At 46.2% G+C, this 14957-nt stretch overlaps 1 protein-coding gene across 2 annotated transcripts in view; it reads right to left on the bottom strand.

The window, feature by feature from the left end:
- The window catches only part of fam184ab (family with sequence similarity 184 member Ab), a 210289-nt gene that overhangs the window by 85049 nt on the left and 110283 nt on the right, over positions 1 to 14957 (bottom strand). For both annotated transcript variants that reach the window (XM_041188881.1, XM_041188882.1), the window contains exons 7-8: positions 10169 to 10330; positions 4654 to 4775 (exon numbers count right to left, since the gene is read on the bottom strand). In XM_041188881.1, the coding sequence (XP_041044815.1) occupies positions 4654 to 4775; positions 10169 to 10330 (284 nt within the window). The remainder of the gene's footprint in view (positions 1 to 4653; positions 4776 to 10168; positions 10331 to 14957) is intronic.

Genomic DNA, 14957 nt, shown 5'->3' with positions numbered 1-14957 from the left:
CTGGGGGTAACGCACAGCAGGGAGGGCACATCATACTCACATGAGGAGCTGGCAGAGGCAGAAAGGTCCCACGGAGCCGACAGTGGAGCACAGCTGGGGACAAGGACTATGCTGCATCCGAGGCAGGCAACGAGCCTATGGAGTAGTCCATCAGGTGGCAGATGCTGGACGTCCAGCAGCATGCGTGGGGAGAACAGACGGAATCCATGAGGGTCTGCATGCCATGGTCTCCGTCATGGAGGAGCCCATGCACAGCAAGAGTTCTGCGATGGCCCAAAGCACCGAGCACACAGCCTCCTCCTTTGAGAGTGTGTCAGCTCTCATGGAGGGGCAGCTTCAGGAGCAGGCTCTGGGGTTCCTGGGGTTGCACGCGGACCTGCAAGTCCTCACACAGGGAGTGACCTCAGGAAGTCACTGCCAATGTGAGATATGGATGAGACACCTAGTCTCCCTGCTAGATGCCCATCCATTAGTGGTGAGCAGGGAGGTGCAAATGTACTTCATGCAGATGAGCTACCTGTTGTCTCTATGGGCTTCTCTCAAGGTGCTCTGGATGAGGGCACTAGCTCTTCCGTCCCGCTGATGATGCCACGATAACTGAGGAGTGCCCAGCTATGGGGCTGGAGCCTACGAAGGCCCCAGTGGCCAGAGGACAACCACCAAGGTCATCAGGGCCACCAAGACAGCAGGGGCAGTACTGTCGGTGGGGCGGGGGGGGCACATATGCAGCACTCGCACACATGAGTTGAAGGCACCTTGAGCAACTGCATGCGTGTCACGGGTGACGTTTTTTGTATTAATTTTTTCGACTCGTGTTAGGGATGGATGCTTTGTTTGTTCTTTGTTCCTTCATGTTAAGTATGATAAACATATATTTCATTTAAATGCGCTACGTTAGCTTCATGGTATGATTAGGTGCCAGATGCAGCACAGACTTGTAAAAGTATGGCATTGTGTGATGCTGGCATATTGATTATTGGCAGAGGAGACAGTGCCATTGGTTTGATGAGGCATCGATGCCTTGGATGACTAACAGAAGGTTCGCTGCACCAAAGCGTCCCTGGTGTCCCTGCCTCCATGAGAGTTCCTATCCTCTGCCTTGAGGTCCTCACCCTGCCCCTCCCCAGGCTCTTCCTCTGAGCCATCACTTGAGTCATCCTCCATGGCATGTGGAGCTGTCTATCTTTATCCCAGCCTTCAGTGGGTCCCCCCCCTTGACACAGCCAGGTTCTGCAGGGCGCAGCATGCAATGACTATGATGGAACCACCCTCTGGAGGATACTGCAGTGCTCCCCCTGATCGGTCTAGGCATCTGAAGTGTATCTTCAGCAGCCCGATGGTCCTCTCCATAATCGCCCTTGTGGAGGCATGACTCTTACTGTATCTCTCCTCAGCCTCAGTTCTTGGGTGACAGACTGGGGTCATCAGCCACCTCCTCAAGGATAGCCCTAGTCACCTAGGAGCCATCCACTCGCATAGGAGCCACAAACAGCCTTGGTACCTGTGAGTACCACAAGATGTAAGCATTGTGTGAGCTCCCAGTTTAACGGGCACAAACTTGGAGAATCTGTGTCCTGTGATAACAGATGATCTGAACATTCATTGAGTGAAACCCCTTTCTGCTGACGAAAGCTCTAGGCCCGCCTGCTGGCACCTTGATGGCCACGTGAGTGCAGTCTATTACACCTTGGACATGGGGGAACACAGCCATCGCAGTGAAGCCTTGTGCTCTCTCCGCCTGGCTCACCTCGTCTGTCCGGAAGTGGACGAAAGTGCAGACATGTCTAAAGGTATGGTCAATCACAAGCTTGACACCTCTGTGTGGAGCTGATTGAGGAATGCCGCACAGATCCCCCACTGAGCCCTGAAAAGAACCAGAGGCGTAGAAGTTGAGGACCACTGTGACTTACAAAGCCACCTGCATGGGGTGACCACCCACGCAGTTGGAGGCAATTTCCAGGACCATCATGTGACGTGCTGCGGTCACTGTGACCCTGAAGAGGCGGACCTCCTGTGGCACTGGGCCTCGGACATCTGGAAGTAGTTGGAGAGTTGCCTGAATAATCTAAGACGCTGGGTAGTGGCGTCTTTGGAGTGCCCTCCTGCCTTGCCCTCCCTGCTGGCACTGCAGCACATGAGCCCATGCATTTCCTCTTAAAGGTCTTTCCCTGGGATGCTGCCCATGCCCACCTGGCCTCCTCTCCCTCTCTTCAGAGGGGGTTCCACCAAGAATGCACTATCCCCATTAGATGGGATACAGAGGAGCAGTGCCTTGAAAATGAAGGAGCACGGTGTTGCAATCCTCAGAGGAACCTTCCAGGGAAGATGAGGACTTGAGATGCTGAAATGCAGGCTTGACAATCAAAAGAGATGCCAAGAAACTCTGGGACAACTCTGTACTCACAAAATAAAGGATTGGCAATGAGAGAGTAAGTGCTGCTGCTCCCAGGGCCTTTTATCCTGCCCGTGGATGAGGAAATTATAAAAACGCGAATTCTGCCCACCAGTTTTGCCCATGAGATGTGGTGAAGATCATTCGGCAATGTAAAATTGCAGACAATTGGCTTTTTAATGGCCTTAATTGGCCCTTTAATTGTCGGAGGGTGCTGCTTCAACTCCCATACGTGCCTACCGACCTCAATTTTGCACACAATTTTACGTGCGAAAAATTCCAGCATTGGTGATGGGCAGTGAAGTCCCCCACCCAGAGTACATTCTGCACCATTGCTTCCTCCATGTGGTGTTCAACATGTAATGATTTATCAGCTTAGGGCAGGTGGTGGGCCTTACGTGGTAATCAGCAGGAGGTTTCCTTGCCCATGTTTGAGACATCATGGGGGCCGGAGTCAACGTTGAGGACTCTCAGGAAAAACTCCCTCCTGATTGTATACCACTGTGCCACCACTGCTGCTGCCTCTGTCCTGCTGGTGGGACAGAACATACCCAGGGATGTTTGTGGTGGTGTCTGGGATATGATCTGTAAGGTACGATTCTGTGAGTATGTCAGGCTATTGTTTGACTGGCCTGTGAGAGAGCTCTCCCAGTTTTGGCACAAGCCCCAGATGTTAGTAAGAAGGATTTTGCAGGTTTGACAGAGCTGGGTTTGCCGTCGTCGCCGGGTGGTCCACTCATTCATTCATTCCTTTTTATTGATTATCACCACACCACCGCTTCTCTTTGTTTCCTTCCTGCTCATTTCCCCCTGTCCATTCCTTGTTCCACCTAAGGTCTCATACGTCTGTCCCAACACACCACTCTGGGATCTGCCTTACCTGGACAACTGTTGTGTGGTATACTACATAACTCTAGGTTCTGCTAAATCACTGACAAAATTACCACCAACTACCACTCACTTCCATGAAGATAAAAAAATCTATTTTCAACTTTGATGATTTAGATACTTAGCCATAAAACAGAAAATCTAATCTTACCTGATTTCATCAATCTTAGATACTATTAAATCCCCAACAAAAATAGAATGGCATTATTAGAAAAGAAAATTCCAATGTTAAGAAATGCGAATACTTACCTCAGAGGTCGGAAACTCAAATTCCCAGCGGGCCACGGGTCTCCTGTACATGTACTGGCGGGGAAGTGACCACATGTGCAGTTGGTGTTTTTTCCATTCTTTGGCTGGCAACTGGACCTGTGCATCTGCACAGGGGAAACGAACAAATGGCATGAAAAGCATTCAAAGGTGTCCCAGGGAGCAGGACACAGGGAGAGGGACAAGAAGTCCCAGAAGAAAATCCCAGGCAGGAACAAAGACAGGGAGCAGAAAGAAGTCCCAAGAAAGGCATAGAGACAAGAATCAGAAATAGGCCTTAATGAGTCAAGAAAGGAACAGAGCATTAGACTCCAAGTTAAAGACAAAGCTGCAAGGAGCAGACTTGAAGCAAAGTGGGCTTAAGAGAAGTCTGAAGATCTGAGGAGGCAGCCAAAGATTGGTGACTCTGCGCTGTAGGCTTTGGGAGCAGTGGTGTTCTGCTTGATATGGCTAAAGATCTGATATTGTGCATGGAAGGTGAAGCTTGAGTGTACTCGGAGATCCAGAAGAAAGGAATCTTAGAAAGTATGAGTGGAAGTGGCGTTTGACCGAATTCCAAGATAAGATCTTCAAGTGTGGAGAAATACAAAGTTCCTGTGAGACTGGTTGGCTCACAATGCGACAAACTTCTGGTTGGGTTGTTGAAAAATCCATGGAATCTGCTTTGGTCGCATCTGTCATTTATTTTGGAGTGGGGTTGTTCTGACCACAGCTTGCCTATTAATTTGCATGTACCTCATACTTACCCTGAACGTTAGAGTTTAAGATAGTTATTGTTAACTGTCTGAATTTGTATGTGTCTGTAAAGATATTGCTTGGGGTATAATAAGTGTGATTTGAATTATTTCCTTGTGTTAGTATTGAGATCTTTGCAACTATTTTGTCTGGTGTAATATGGATTATTTTTTCTTGTTTAATAAATTAATTCTGTGTTAAAAGTGCATCAACAGACTCCAGTGAACTTTTAGCTTTTCTCCACGGCTTCTTAACCAAAAACAAAGTTAGCATCTATCAAGCCAGGTTTCACTATGGGATCTGACTTGTCCAGTATTAACATCAGCTGGGATCGTAACAACTGGCAGTTAATTACATTTCATTGGAATTACCTTACAATTGCTTTCCATTTTTGTTCCGAATCCTTTTCCAATTTTTCCAATTTAAGTTTCTCCTCTTCTTTTGCTGCAGTCAGTCTTGCCTCATAATCCTGCCTTTGCTGCTCCAATTCTCCCTATGGCACACAGGGACATTATTCCAGTTACTATGGTAATTGTTTAAGGATTACAAAACGTTAACTTCTATTGTAATTATTTCTTTGCAAATTGAATTGTTACCACAAGGGTTTTACTGCAACAACTTATATTTTGCTTCATGAGAGACCAAATCTTCTATGACCCAAACCTCCACGATTCTTTGTGCAATGTGGAATAGCATTCCACAGGACCACTAATTATCTCTCATCTCTGGTATACTACACCTGTCCAGCAATTCTATTACTGACTTTAAAAGCTGGCAAACACCACAGTACGATCATCTTGTAATCATTTCACTTTTAGCCTGTACAACAGCAGAAAACCATGGCAAAATATTTAATACAGCGCTTGACTTGCAATAAACAAACTGTTTCAAAGTAGGAAAAATGAAACACTCAAAAGTTTCTTCTATATCTTATGACTGAGTTTCAAACAGCCGTTACCTGGGACGTGACCCATAAGGAGACCCTCTATGACATTTTAGATGGTAGAAGCAGAGAATGGGTGACCAAAAGGCTTTCTTAAATTATCTCTTGCCTTCACCTATCTGTTAAAGGAGACTAATTTTAATGATAAAATAAACTTTTCTTATATATTAGTTAGGGGATGGTTAGCTCAATTGGCTAGATGATGAGTATGTGGTTCAGGATAATGTCAACAGTGCAGGGTACAATTCCCCTGTTCCAGATGAGGTAGACTTGGGACTTGCCTTCTTGCCCTGCCCCATTGCAAAATTACGCCATAAGCCATGGTTCAGTGACCCTCGAATTATCGAGGATGGTACCTGGAGAAGAAGAATAGATCGGACACAACAACTATTATCCAGCATGTTAATTAGCTAAAGTATTCTTCTGCTACTTGACAGTAAATTTTATTTTGAAACCTGACAACAATTACAATCTCAGATTCTGAATTATTGAAAATCTATGTATGTTTTTTAACAACTTGACTTTTCTTTGAAGAAAGCTTCATTGATGGTCTAGCCATTTGAGATAATGAATGTCATCCACTTCTTTTAGTCCATGATACACATTTCAAAGAAACATTGGCCTCGCCCCAAAAGTGGCTAGTTGTCTGACTGAATCTGTGGTGCATTTTAGCCACTTTCATGTATTTATTAGCCTAACAGTGACAGCTGTGGTTCAGATAATAGCAGTGTGCAGGAGGGGGTCTCAGAGATGCAAAGGTTTTGTGCAGAGGGGGGAGGGGGCAATCGCAAAAACTCTCTGTAGGCTAGTAAGGCAGAGCCTCTGGAGTCTCCATTTGGGAGCGAGTATTTGGACCTGCAGTGGCAACTGAATACCCAACTGGCCAAGTTCCTTGAAGCATTGAGAATGCATACACTGCGAAAGGAAAAGTCAGTAGTGGTTATTACCTCAATATTAGCCTGGGTTGGAAGCGGCAAGATCAGCAGCCACAACAAAGTGGCCAACCTTATGGTAAGTCTGAGTGCATTCAAGAGGTGCAAGGCTTCCTGCGCGGTGTCAAGAGCTCCGTTGCAAAAGTGGGTAAGATGGTTAGGGCTCTGAACAGGACTATCTTGTGGGTGGCAGATTGTTGAATAGAGAGATTGCACAGCCCATCCATCCAGCCATCTGGACACCACACCAAGGACTGAGCAATCTGAACAGGAGGATCATCCATGCTTTTTGAGGGAATAATCTCCCCCTCCAGATCCTTGGCCCCTAAGCCAGAGGCACCACCTGCTACCCAACAGCAAGCAGGGGAACTGCATTTGCACAATGAGGCTAACCGCCAGGATCCTCACAACCATATAACCAAAGAGGTGATTATTGTGCCTCCACCTCCTCTGAGGCAACAAAGGGGGCACAATATAAGAGTGTTCAAGTGCCTAGGGCATTGCACTGGTTAGACCATCAATTGGATCACAATGGTATTTAGGTTGGTTTAGTAAAGTATATTAATTGATGAAACATGTATGAAGTGATACCAAAACCTTTTTTTGAGAAGATTTAATCTACTTACAATATATATATATTACATGTTGATTTTATTATATGGTCACTTGTCTTCATTTCTCACCCACTACCCGCACTCAGCATCTAGTTGCCACTCCTCAAGCCTCACAGGTAGTCGGATGCATGATGTATGTAATGTCCTGCCTTTGTTGTCCCCAACTCCTTCCAAGTCTTGATTCGCACTCTTACAAGCTTCCCAGCATGTAAAGTGACTTTGGGTAAGCCCTGCAGTGACTCGATGTTCACATCATGTACCTCTTCTCCAGGATCTCTCCCACGAGCCTTCTACCTCACTCTCCTCCTCCTGCTGTTCCTCGTCTAATGAGAGGCTCCCTCCCTTGTCCTCCTCTGGCTCCAGTACCAGACCCTTTTGCTGCACCAAGTTATGGAGCATGCAGAAAACTAAAATTATATGGGGCATGCGGGCAGGTGTCAACAGTAGAGCCACATCTGAGCAGTTGAGGCTCATAAACTCAGATGTCTACAGCACAGAAGGCGGTCATTCAGCCCATCATGTCCATGCCGGTCAACAAAGATCTGACTAGACTAATTCCATTTTCTAGCACTTGGTCCATAGCCCTGGAGGCTATGAAAACACAAGTGAATATCTAAATACTTCTTAAATGTTACGAGAGCTTCTGACTCAACCATCCTTTCAGGCAGTGAGTTCCAGACTCCCATCACCCTCTAGGTGAAAAACTTTCTCCTCAACTCCCCTCTTAGCCTTCCACCTCTTATCTTAAACTTATGCCCCTGGTTACTGACCCCTCTACTAATGGATAAAGTGCCTTCCTATTTACCCTATCTATGCCCCTCATAACCTTATACACCTCTATCAACTCCCCTCTCAACCTTCGTTGCTCCAAGGAAAACAACTCCAGCCCATCCAATCTTTTCTCATAGCTCAGACCCTCCAGCCCAGACAGCATCCTGGTAAATCTCCTCTGTACCCTCTCCAGAGCAATCACACCCTTCCTATAATGTGGTGACCAGAACTGTACATAGTACTCCAGTTGTGGCCTAACCAGTGTTTTATACATTCCAGCATAACCTCCTTGCTCTTGTATTCTATGCTTCAGCTAATAAAAGCAAGTATCCCATATGCCTTCTTACCCACCTTATCTACCTGCCCTGCTACCTTCAGGAATCTATTGATATGAACACCAAGGTCTCTCTGATCTTCAGTACTTTCCAGGGTCCTACCATTCATAGTGTAATCTCTAGCTTTGTTAGTCCTCCCCAAGTGCATTACCTCATACTTTTCCGGGTTGAATTCCATTTGCTACTGCTCTTCCCACCTGACCAGTCCACTGATATCCTCCTGCAGTTTACAGCTATCCTCCTCACTACTTACCACCCTACCAATTTTCATGTCATCTGCAAACTTCATGATCATACCCCTTACACTTAAGTCCAAATCATTTGCGTACACCACAAAGAGTAATGGCCACAGCAGAGAGTCCTGCGGGCCTTACTGGAAACAGACTTCCAGTTTCAGAAACATCCCTCTACCATCATCTGAACCATGTTTTGAGCAGCCGAATGGGCTGTTCACTCAGTCCTTGTATGAAAGTGGCTTTTGTTGTACCTCCTCTGGGATCTGTCTGCGGTTGCTATATGGGTGAGCAGCTACTCCCTCAGGGAATGCCCCTTATCTCCAAGTATCCATCCATGCAGCTGTGGGGATGGTCAGGACAACTGAGACAGACCTGATTCCTGTAAAATAAATGAGTTGCAGCAACAGTCAGGGTAATAGGTGGAGACATGAAGGAACCTCTTGCAATGGTCACAGAGCAGCTGCACATTAAAAGAATGGTAGCCCTTGCTTTATGTGCTAGTCTGCATTCGGCATGGGAGCTCTTTCGCAATGTGTCCAGTCACGCGAGCCCTGTGGAGAGCCAGCTATGGATGCAAAGCCCATTGCCCTCTGTGTCCGAGATGCTGCATCGGTGGCGAGAGATTTACTGGGCTGCTTTAGTGAAATGGGCATCATCACTCCATGGATACACCTGTATGCATCTGACTAGGAGATGCCACGCATCCAGCTGCAGAACCTTGGAACAAACCAGTTGCAAAATGATAAAGGTCACAGTGAGCTTCAATGCCAGTGTATGTCTCTAGTGTTCCCTTGACTGCAGGTTTTTTTGTTCAGCTACTCACTGGATAAATGCAGCCTCTTCCTACTTTGTTTCTCGCAGCTGTCTGGTGGGTACAACCTCCCTCTTTGAACCTCATTCATGTGGGCACCTGGCTTCGAGGTTCCTCCTGTCTATCGACTTGTCCACATGTCATACAATTTTTTTCTGGCTGCTGCTACTGCAGCTGAGCCGCTGTTGCTTAGAGGTGCCCCGGAGCCACACACATGACTGAAGGGACAATTTTACAGGGAGTAGCTGACTGTTGCAGGCTTTGAAGCAGCAGTGAAGTCTTGTTGCTGGCAGGTCAGCAGCTGTGCTAGGTCTACAGACTCCTCACTCTCTTCCATCCAACGTGGCAGAGAATTCCTCTGCTGGCAGGCAAGCGCTGAGTTTTCAAAACAGAAGAAAAAACTTAGGAAACATTGCTTCACACCTTTCCCAATAATGCACTTCTAACATTATAGAAGTGCTCCCAACTCAACTGAGTGGTTTTTTTGGAGGCTTCTAAAATGTGCAGGGTCAGAGGAAAATAGCGAAGGGGCAGGGAGGAAAAATGATTTTGCTGTGACTCTTAAAATGCCAACCCTGAAGTCATCGAGCATGCGTGCGGAGTCTTCACCCAAGCCGTTTTTGTGGGGGGTTGGGAAGGTACAGGAAATTCAAAATGAAAAAAAAAGTTTTGCCGTTCCTGATTCCATTCCCCACTTTATGATGGGATGAAGATCCGGCCCAAAATTTTGTTTTTGGGTGATCCATCTCTATGAAGTAGGCTTGGCAATTTGTTAAAAATGTTCCTTCAGTATTAAGAAACCTTAATAACATCAGCAAAAAACAATTACACAACAGTAATTGAAGTATTAAACTGCTCAGTTACAGTAACAGTTTCAAAACTCAAAATCTTGCCATGCAATTCCTTTAAGTTGGTCATTTGTTTAAAGTTACTGGTCTCTATGGAGATCGCAACACAATGAATAATTTTCAGGCAGCCTTGGGACTCTAATCTATGTTCACTGGATTGATTTTTTTAAAATGTATTTACAGAAAACAGACTTCTTGCCTCCAGGATTGCACTTTTCAGCAGCTGTCAGTTCTGACATACCAACTGTTCATAACCATGAAGGACGTTAAAGATTATTTGTCTTAACCTAAAAATTACATTCAAATATGAAAAGAAACAGAGTCAGAACATGTGTTTAACAGGAATTTTAAAAATGGAAACACAGGGATTTATAACTACGATATAGTCATTAGTACCTGCACAGAAGAAAGGGAATCACTTGTCTCCCTGAGTTTGGCCCTGCTAGAATCCAGATCTTTTTGCAGCCTTTCCTGAGCATCCTTCAGACTGGAAATATGTCCTTCAGCTGATCCTAGACCTTGCTCACTCTTCTTCACAAGTTCTTGTAAACGGCACACCTTAGTAAAACAAAAACTAACGAGTATTAATGCTTACCTAAAGAACTGAAAAAAAGCAGTGTTAATTAATTCTTGGGTCATTTTCTGGTTCTGACTCAGCTGCCAACCTCCTTATATGCTCACATAAAATTAAAAACAATTGAGAAATGAAAAATACACTTATCACAGATCTCTAAAGTACATTCAGACACAGTTTGCAGGTTCAGTGCCAAAGTAGGTTGCTAGTCCTCCAGAGTTGCCCTGGATTCTCCAGGAATAAAAGATGAATCTCCAGGATCCAGCTGAGAGTAAACCAGGAGAAAAATCAATGGGACTTTGTTGAATGAGTTGTAACTGAGTTTTCAAACCATACATAAGTAACAATTACTGAACAACCCGTACAATCCTGAAAAACTAATTTGACAACTAGTGAGTGCCCTTCCCCCATAGTATTTAAAAAGTATTTTTTAAAATAATTAATTTTTATTTTAAAAGTGTATCACATTTCAGTTTCAACCTTAACCCCTTGTGTATTTCCCTATCTTTATTTCACTTTTTATACAATAATTAGGAAATGAAATATAATCTGTGTTTTTTTACTTTCAGGTTTGCTATCTAAAAATGTTTTAATCTGATCAAATAACTTGTCGTTACTGTCGTTGTATGCCATATATACCCTATAGATGGCCATAGATTCAAAGTCACATCAGAAGAGGAAATCAACACTCCAGAACTTGCTAAATCTTTGTAAGCAGTTTTCTTCAAAGTCAGTGAGAAGTGCTGTCCCTTTACTGCTAACTGCAAAATCCGGGTCATTATTATTGCCAGCTTTATCCTCCATAGTTCTGTCATAGTCACTGCCCCCTTGCCGCCATCTCATGAAATATGTCTAAGGGGAGGACCCACAATCCATGGTTAACTAAAGAAGCTAAGGAAAGCAACAATCTTAAGGAAAAAGCATTTAACTGCACAAAGATGATTGGCAGGTCAGATGATTGGCAGGTCAGATAATTGGTCAGAATATAAAGAAAGCAGAGAATGGCTAAAAGATTAATCAGGAGAAAGAAATTAGAAGCTAGCTAGAAATGTAAAAATGGATAGCAAGAGTTTGTACAGGTATTTAAAAAGGAAAAGAGTAAGTAAAGCGAGTGTTGGTCCTCTAGAGAGTGACAGTAGGGAGTTAACAGTAGATAATAAGGAAATGGCGGATGAAGTAAACAAATATTTTGCTTCTGTCTTCATTACAGAGAATACAAAAAAACCTTCCAGTAATAGCTGTAAATCATGAGGTGGAAGAGAGAGAGGAACTTGGTGAAATTACAATCACTAGGGAAGTGGCACTAAGCAAACTGATGAAGCTGCGGGCTGACAAGTCTCCCGGTCCTGATGGACTTTATCCTAGGGTCTTAAAAGAAGCAGCTAATGAGGTACTAGATGCGTTGGTGCTAAATTTCCAAAATCTGCTAGATTCTGGAAAGGTTCCCTCTATAACCCCTCTATTCAAGAAGGGAGGAAGGCAGAAAAGAGGAAACCATAGGCCAGTTAGATTGCCATCTGTCATGGGAAAGGTGTTAGAATCAATCATCAAGGAGATTGTAGCTGGGTACTTAGAGAAACTCAACGTAATCGGGAAGAATCAGCATGGTTTTGTGAAACAGAAATTCTGTTTAACCAATTTACTGGAGTTCTTTTAAGGAGTAACATGGGGCCCTCCAGACGACACCTGCTAAGGTAGCCTCAGCAGGCTGCCTCCACCTCTGCTGTGGATGTCCGGGGAAGACCAAGGCATAGCTGCAGGGTTAGGAAGGTTAAGAAGGTGTTATTGCATAGCCTGGGGATGGATGTTAATCACTTGTACATAATATTCACTATTGGCAATAAACTCCCAAGAATGTCTACCTGTCTATGGTTCCTTGTTCTGATGAGCAGTGTTCTTGTCACTCATGTGCGAAACCTTTCTGCACAAGATAAAGGTAGGCTTCTCAGTCAGGGCCTCTTCCCTGTGCTTTGTGCAGCCTTCAGACCAAAGTGATAGTCTGGCCTCACATTCCTTTGGCACATTACTGATGCTTGCACCTCGGCAGTGCTTGTCATTGCTGCCAGAAGGTCATGGGCAGGCATCATTCCCTCTATGTGCTCTCAGTACTTTTAAGGTGGGGCTGACCCACATCTTATTAGCATCTGTGACCATGATGCTGTGCTCCTGAAGGGATCAGGTGTTGAAAGCTGACAAAGGATCAGGTGCATTTAAAGTTTCACGGCTGCATCTCCTTGATATGACCCTGATCACAGAGCGCAAGCAAGCTGCCCATGGCCAGACAGGAGTCAGACGTTTTCAGAGGCTATTTATATATCTATGGAGTGTCCAAATTGCATGTCATCATCATCCTCAAATCTAGCAGCTATGATGCCTCCTGAGCATGCCTGTCTCATCTGGCCAGTGCAATTGTTTCATTACCGTCATTGTCTCCTTCGAGTATCTCCTCACCATCGACATCCTCCTCAGCAGAGGAGACCTCCAGCTCCTCCTCAGCCAGCTCTTCTCCCCATTACATCCTGGTGCTGCAAAGGGCACAGCAAGCAACAATGATGCGTGACACCCTCTGTGGACTATACTGGAGGGCTCCCGACAAGTCCAGGCACCAAAATCTCATTTTCAGCATCCCGATGGCTTTCTCCACCAAGTTGCGAGTCGCACCATGAGCCCCATTATACCTTCATTCTGCTGTAGTCTGAGGCTGCCACACGGGTGTCATCAGCCACATCCTCTGTAGGTAGCCCTTGTCCCCGAGGAGTCATCCCTCTGCAGCCTATGTGAACCCTAGAAGACGTCAGGGATCTGTGACCACCTGAAAATGTAGGAGTCACGGACACTCCCTGGGAACCATGCACAGACCTGCAGGATGCACTTGTGGTGGTCACACATCAGCTGCACATTCAGCAAATGGAAGCTCCTGCAGTTGACATAGTTACCCGCTTGTTGCGACAGAGATCTGAGCGCCACGTGAGTGGAGTCGATGGCACCCTACATGTGTGGGAAACCTGGGGTCTGGGAAAATCCAATCACTCTTGCATCCTGGCTTCCCTGGTCCCGGGTGAAATGCACAAAGCTGTCTGCCCTCATGAAGATGGTGTCCGTAACCTCATGGATGCATTTGTGGGTGGAGGCTTGTGATATCCCACAGAGATCATCTGTGGAGCCCTGAAAGGAGCCACTGATGTAAAAATTGAGTGCCGCAGTTACTGTCACAGCCATGAGCAGTGGATGCCCTCCATGTCCCCACGGCACCAAATCCAGCAGGAGCTAGCAGATGCGATCGACCAGTTCCCTAGACATGCGCAGTCTTCAGCAACACTGGTTCTCTGTCATCTGCAGGAATGAAAGGCTGCATCTATGGACCCTAGGTCTAGCTAGACGCTGACCAGCAACGGTTCCCTGCGGCTCTTCAGCAGTGCGTGCCAGAGCCCCTGCCGCCACTTCTTCCTGAGGGTGCTGCTCCTCCCTCTGCCCAGCCAGGCACCTCCGTCACTCTCATCTCCTTCGTCTCTGCTCTTTGTATGCCACGAGGCATACAGCTAGGTCACCAGGATCTATGCTCCTGATGTACTCCTCCTGGAAGATGAAAAAGAGACACGTGGGTTAACCTGGATGTTCTAACAAACTCTCCTGGTTAAATCTGAGGCCCCTTAACGCAACCCAGAGGGTGCTGGCCAATGCTTGGATGGCCGAGTTTAGTGTGCTTCATGGCTGCCCGAGGCCCCACCCTCCTCCACCCCATTCCACCTGACCAATTGGCAACAACTTTGCCCACTGAACTGCATGCTGTGCTCTCAGCTCAGGCATTCTCCTAACCTGCACTCTGCAAGGCTGCACTGTTAGCTTGAACCACGGGGGAGACTAGTTCAAACCAGAATGATGACATTGCAAGGGGTTGTGAGCACCTCCATCAGTGACTGCTCCATGGCCAGCTTTAGCAAGAAGATTGTACAACATGCGCAGTTGTTCAACTGTTCCACAGTCCACTAAAACACTCATTAGTTTGCAGTCTTTATCCGAGAGGTGGAAAGTTCTGGAGCACTTGGTGGCAATTTCATGCCTCTCCATTGCATGAGTGGGCAGATAGCTGGAGGCCCGACTCCAAGCATGTCAATATAGCTGTGTCTAAACTGTCTCAGCTGCAGAGGAGTGGTCACTTTATACAAAAGTTACCCTAATGCATGGCGACTTCCTCCCACCCGCCCACTGCTCCCCACCCCCCTATCCACCATGCATATGCTTGTGCACCACCATCAACCGCCGTGCAGCCTTTCTGCTCCAATGCCCCCAACAACTTGTCTCACCTACAGAGCAGGCGTTGCCCATTGTCCACCCCCTCCCCCCATGAAATTAGCTCAACTGCAGGGCAGCTCCTGCACCCGCCAATAGTCCCTCAACCTTGAAATCCAACAGGCGACCCTATGCACTCACCTCTGAGTTCCCCTCGAAGTGCAGCCCGCCAAGTGCACGTCGTATATATGCTGTTTTGAAAAATGTCAGCCTGATGTGCGGATGATTAAGTGGGAGGGGGAATGAGGGCTGGCCTTATAATGATACGCTTATGCATTTACAATGAGATTCCCGACGTCCGGAAATGCGGCCCGCCATTGA

The sequence above is a fragment of the Carcharodon carcharias genome, chromosome 5 (assembly GCF_017639515.1).
Source record: "Carcharodon carcharias isolate sCarCar2 chromosome 5, sCarCar2.pri, whole genome shotgun sequence".
Lineage (NCBI taxonomy): Eukaryota > Metazoa > Chordata > Chondrichthyes > Lamniformes > Lamnidae > Carcharodon > Carcharodon carcharias.
The sequence above is the reverse complement of the archived record's forward strand: the minus strand, read 5'-3'. Positions and strand labels throughout refer to the sequence as shown.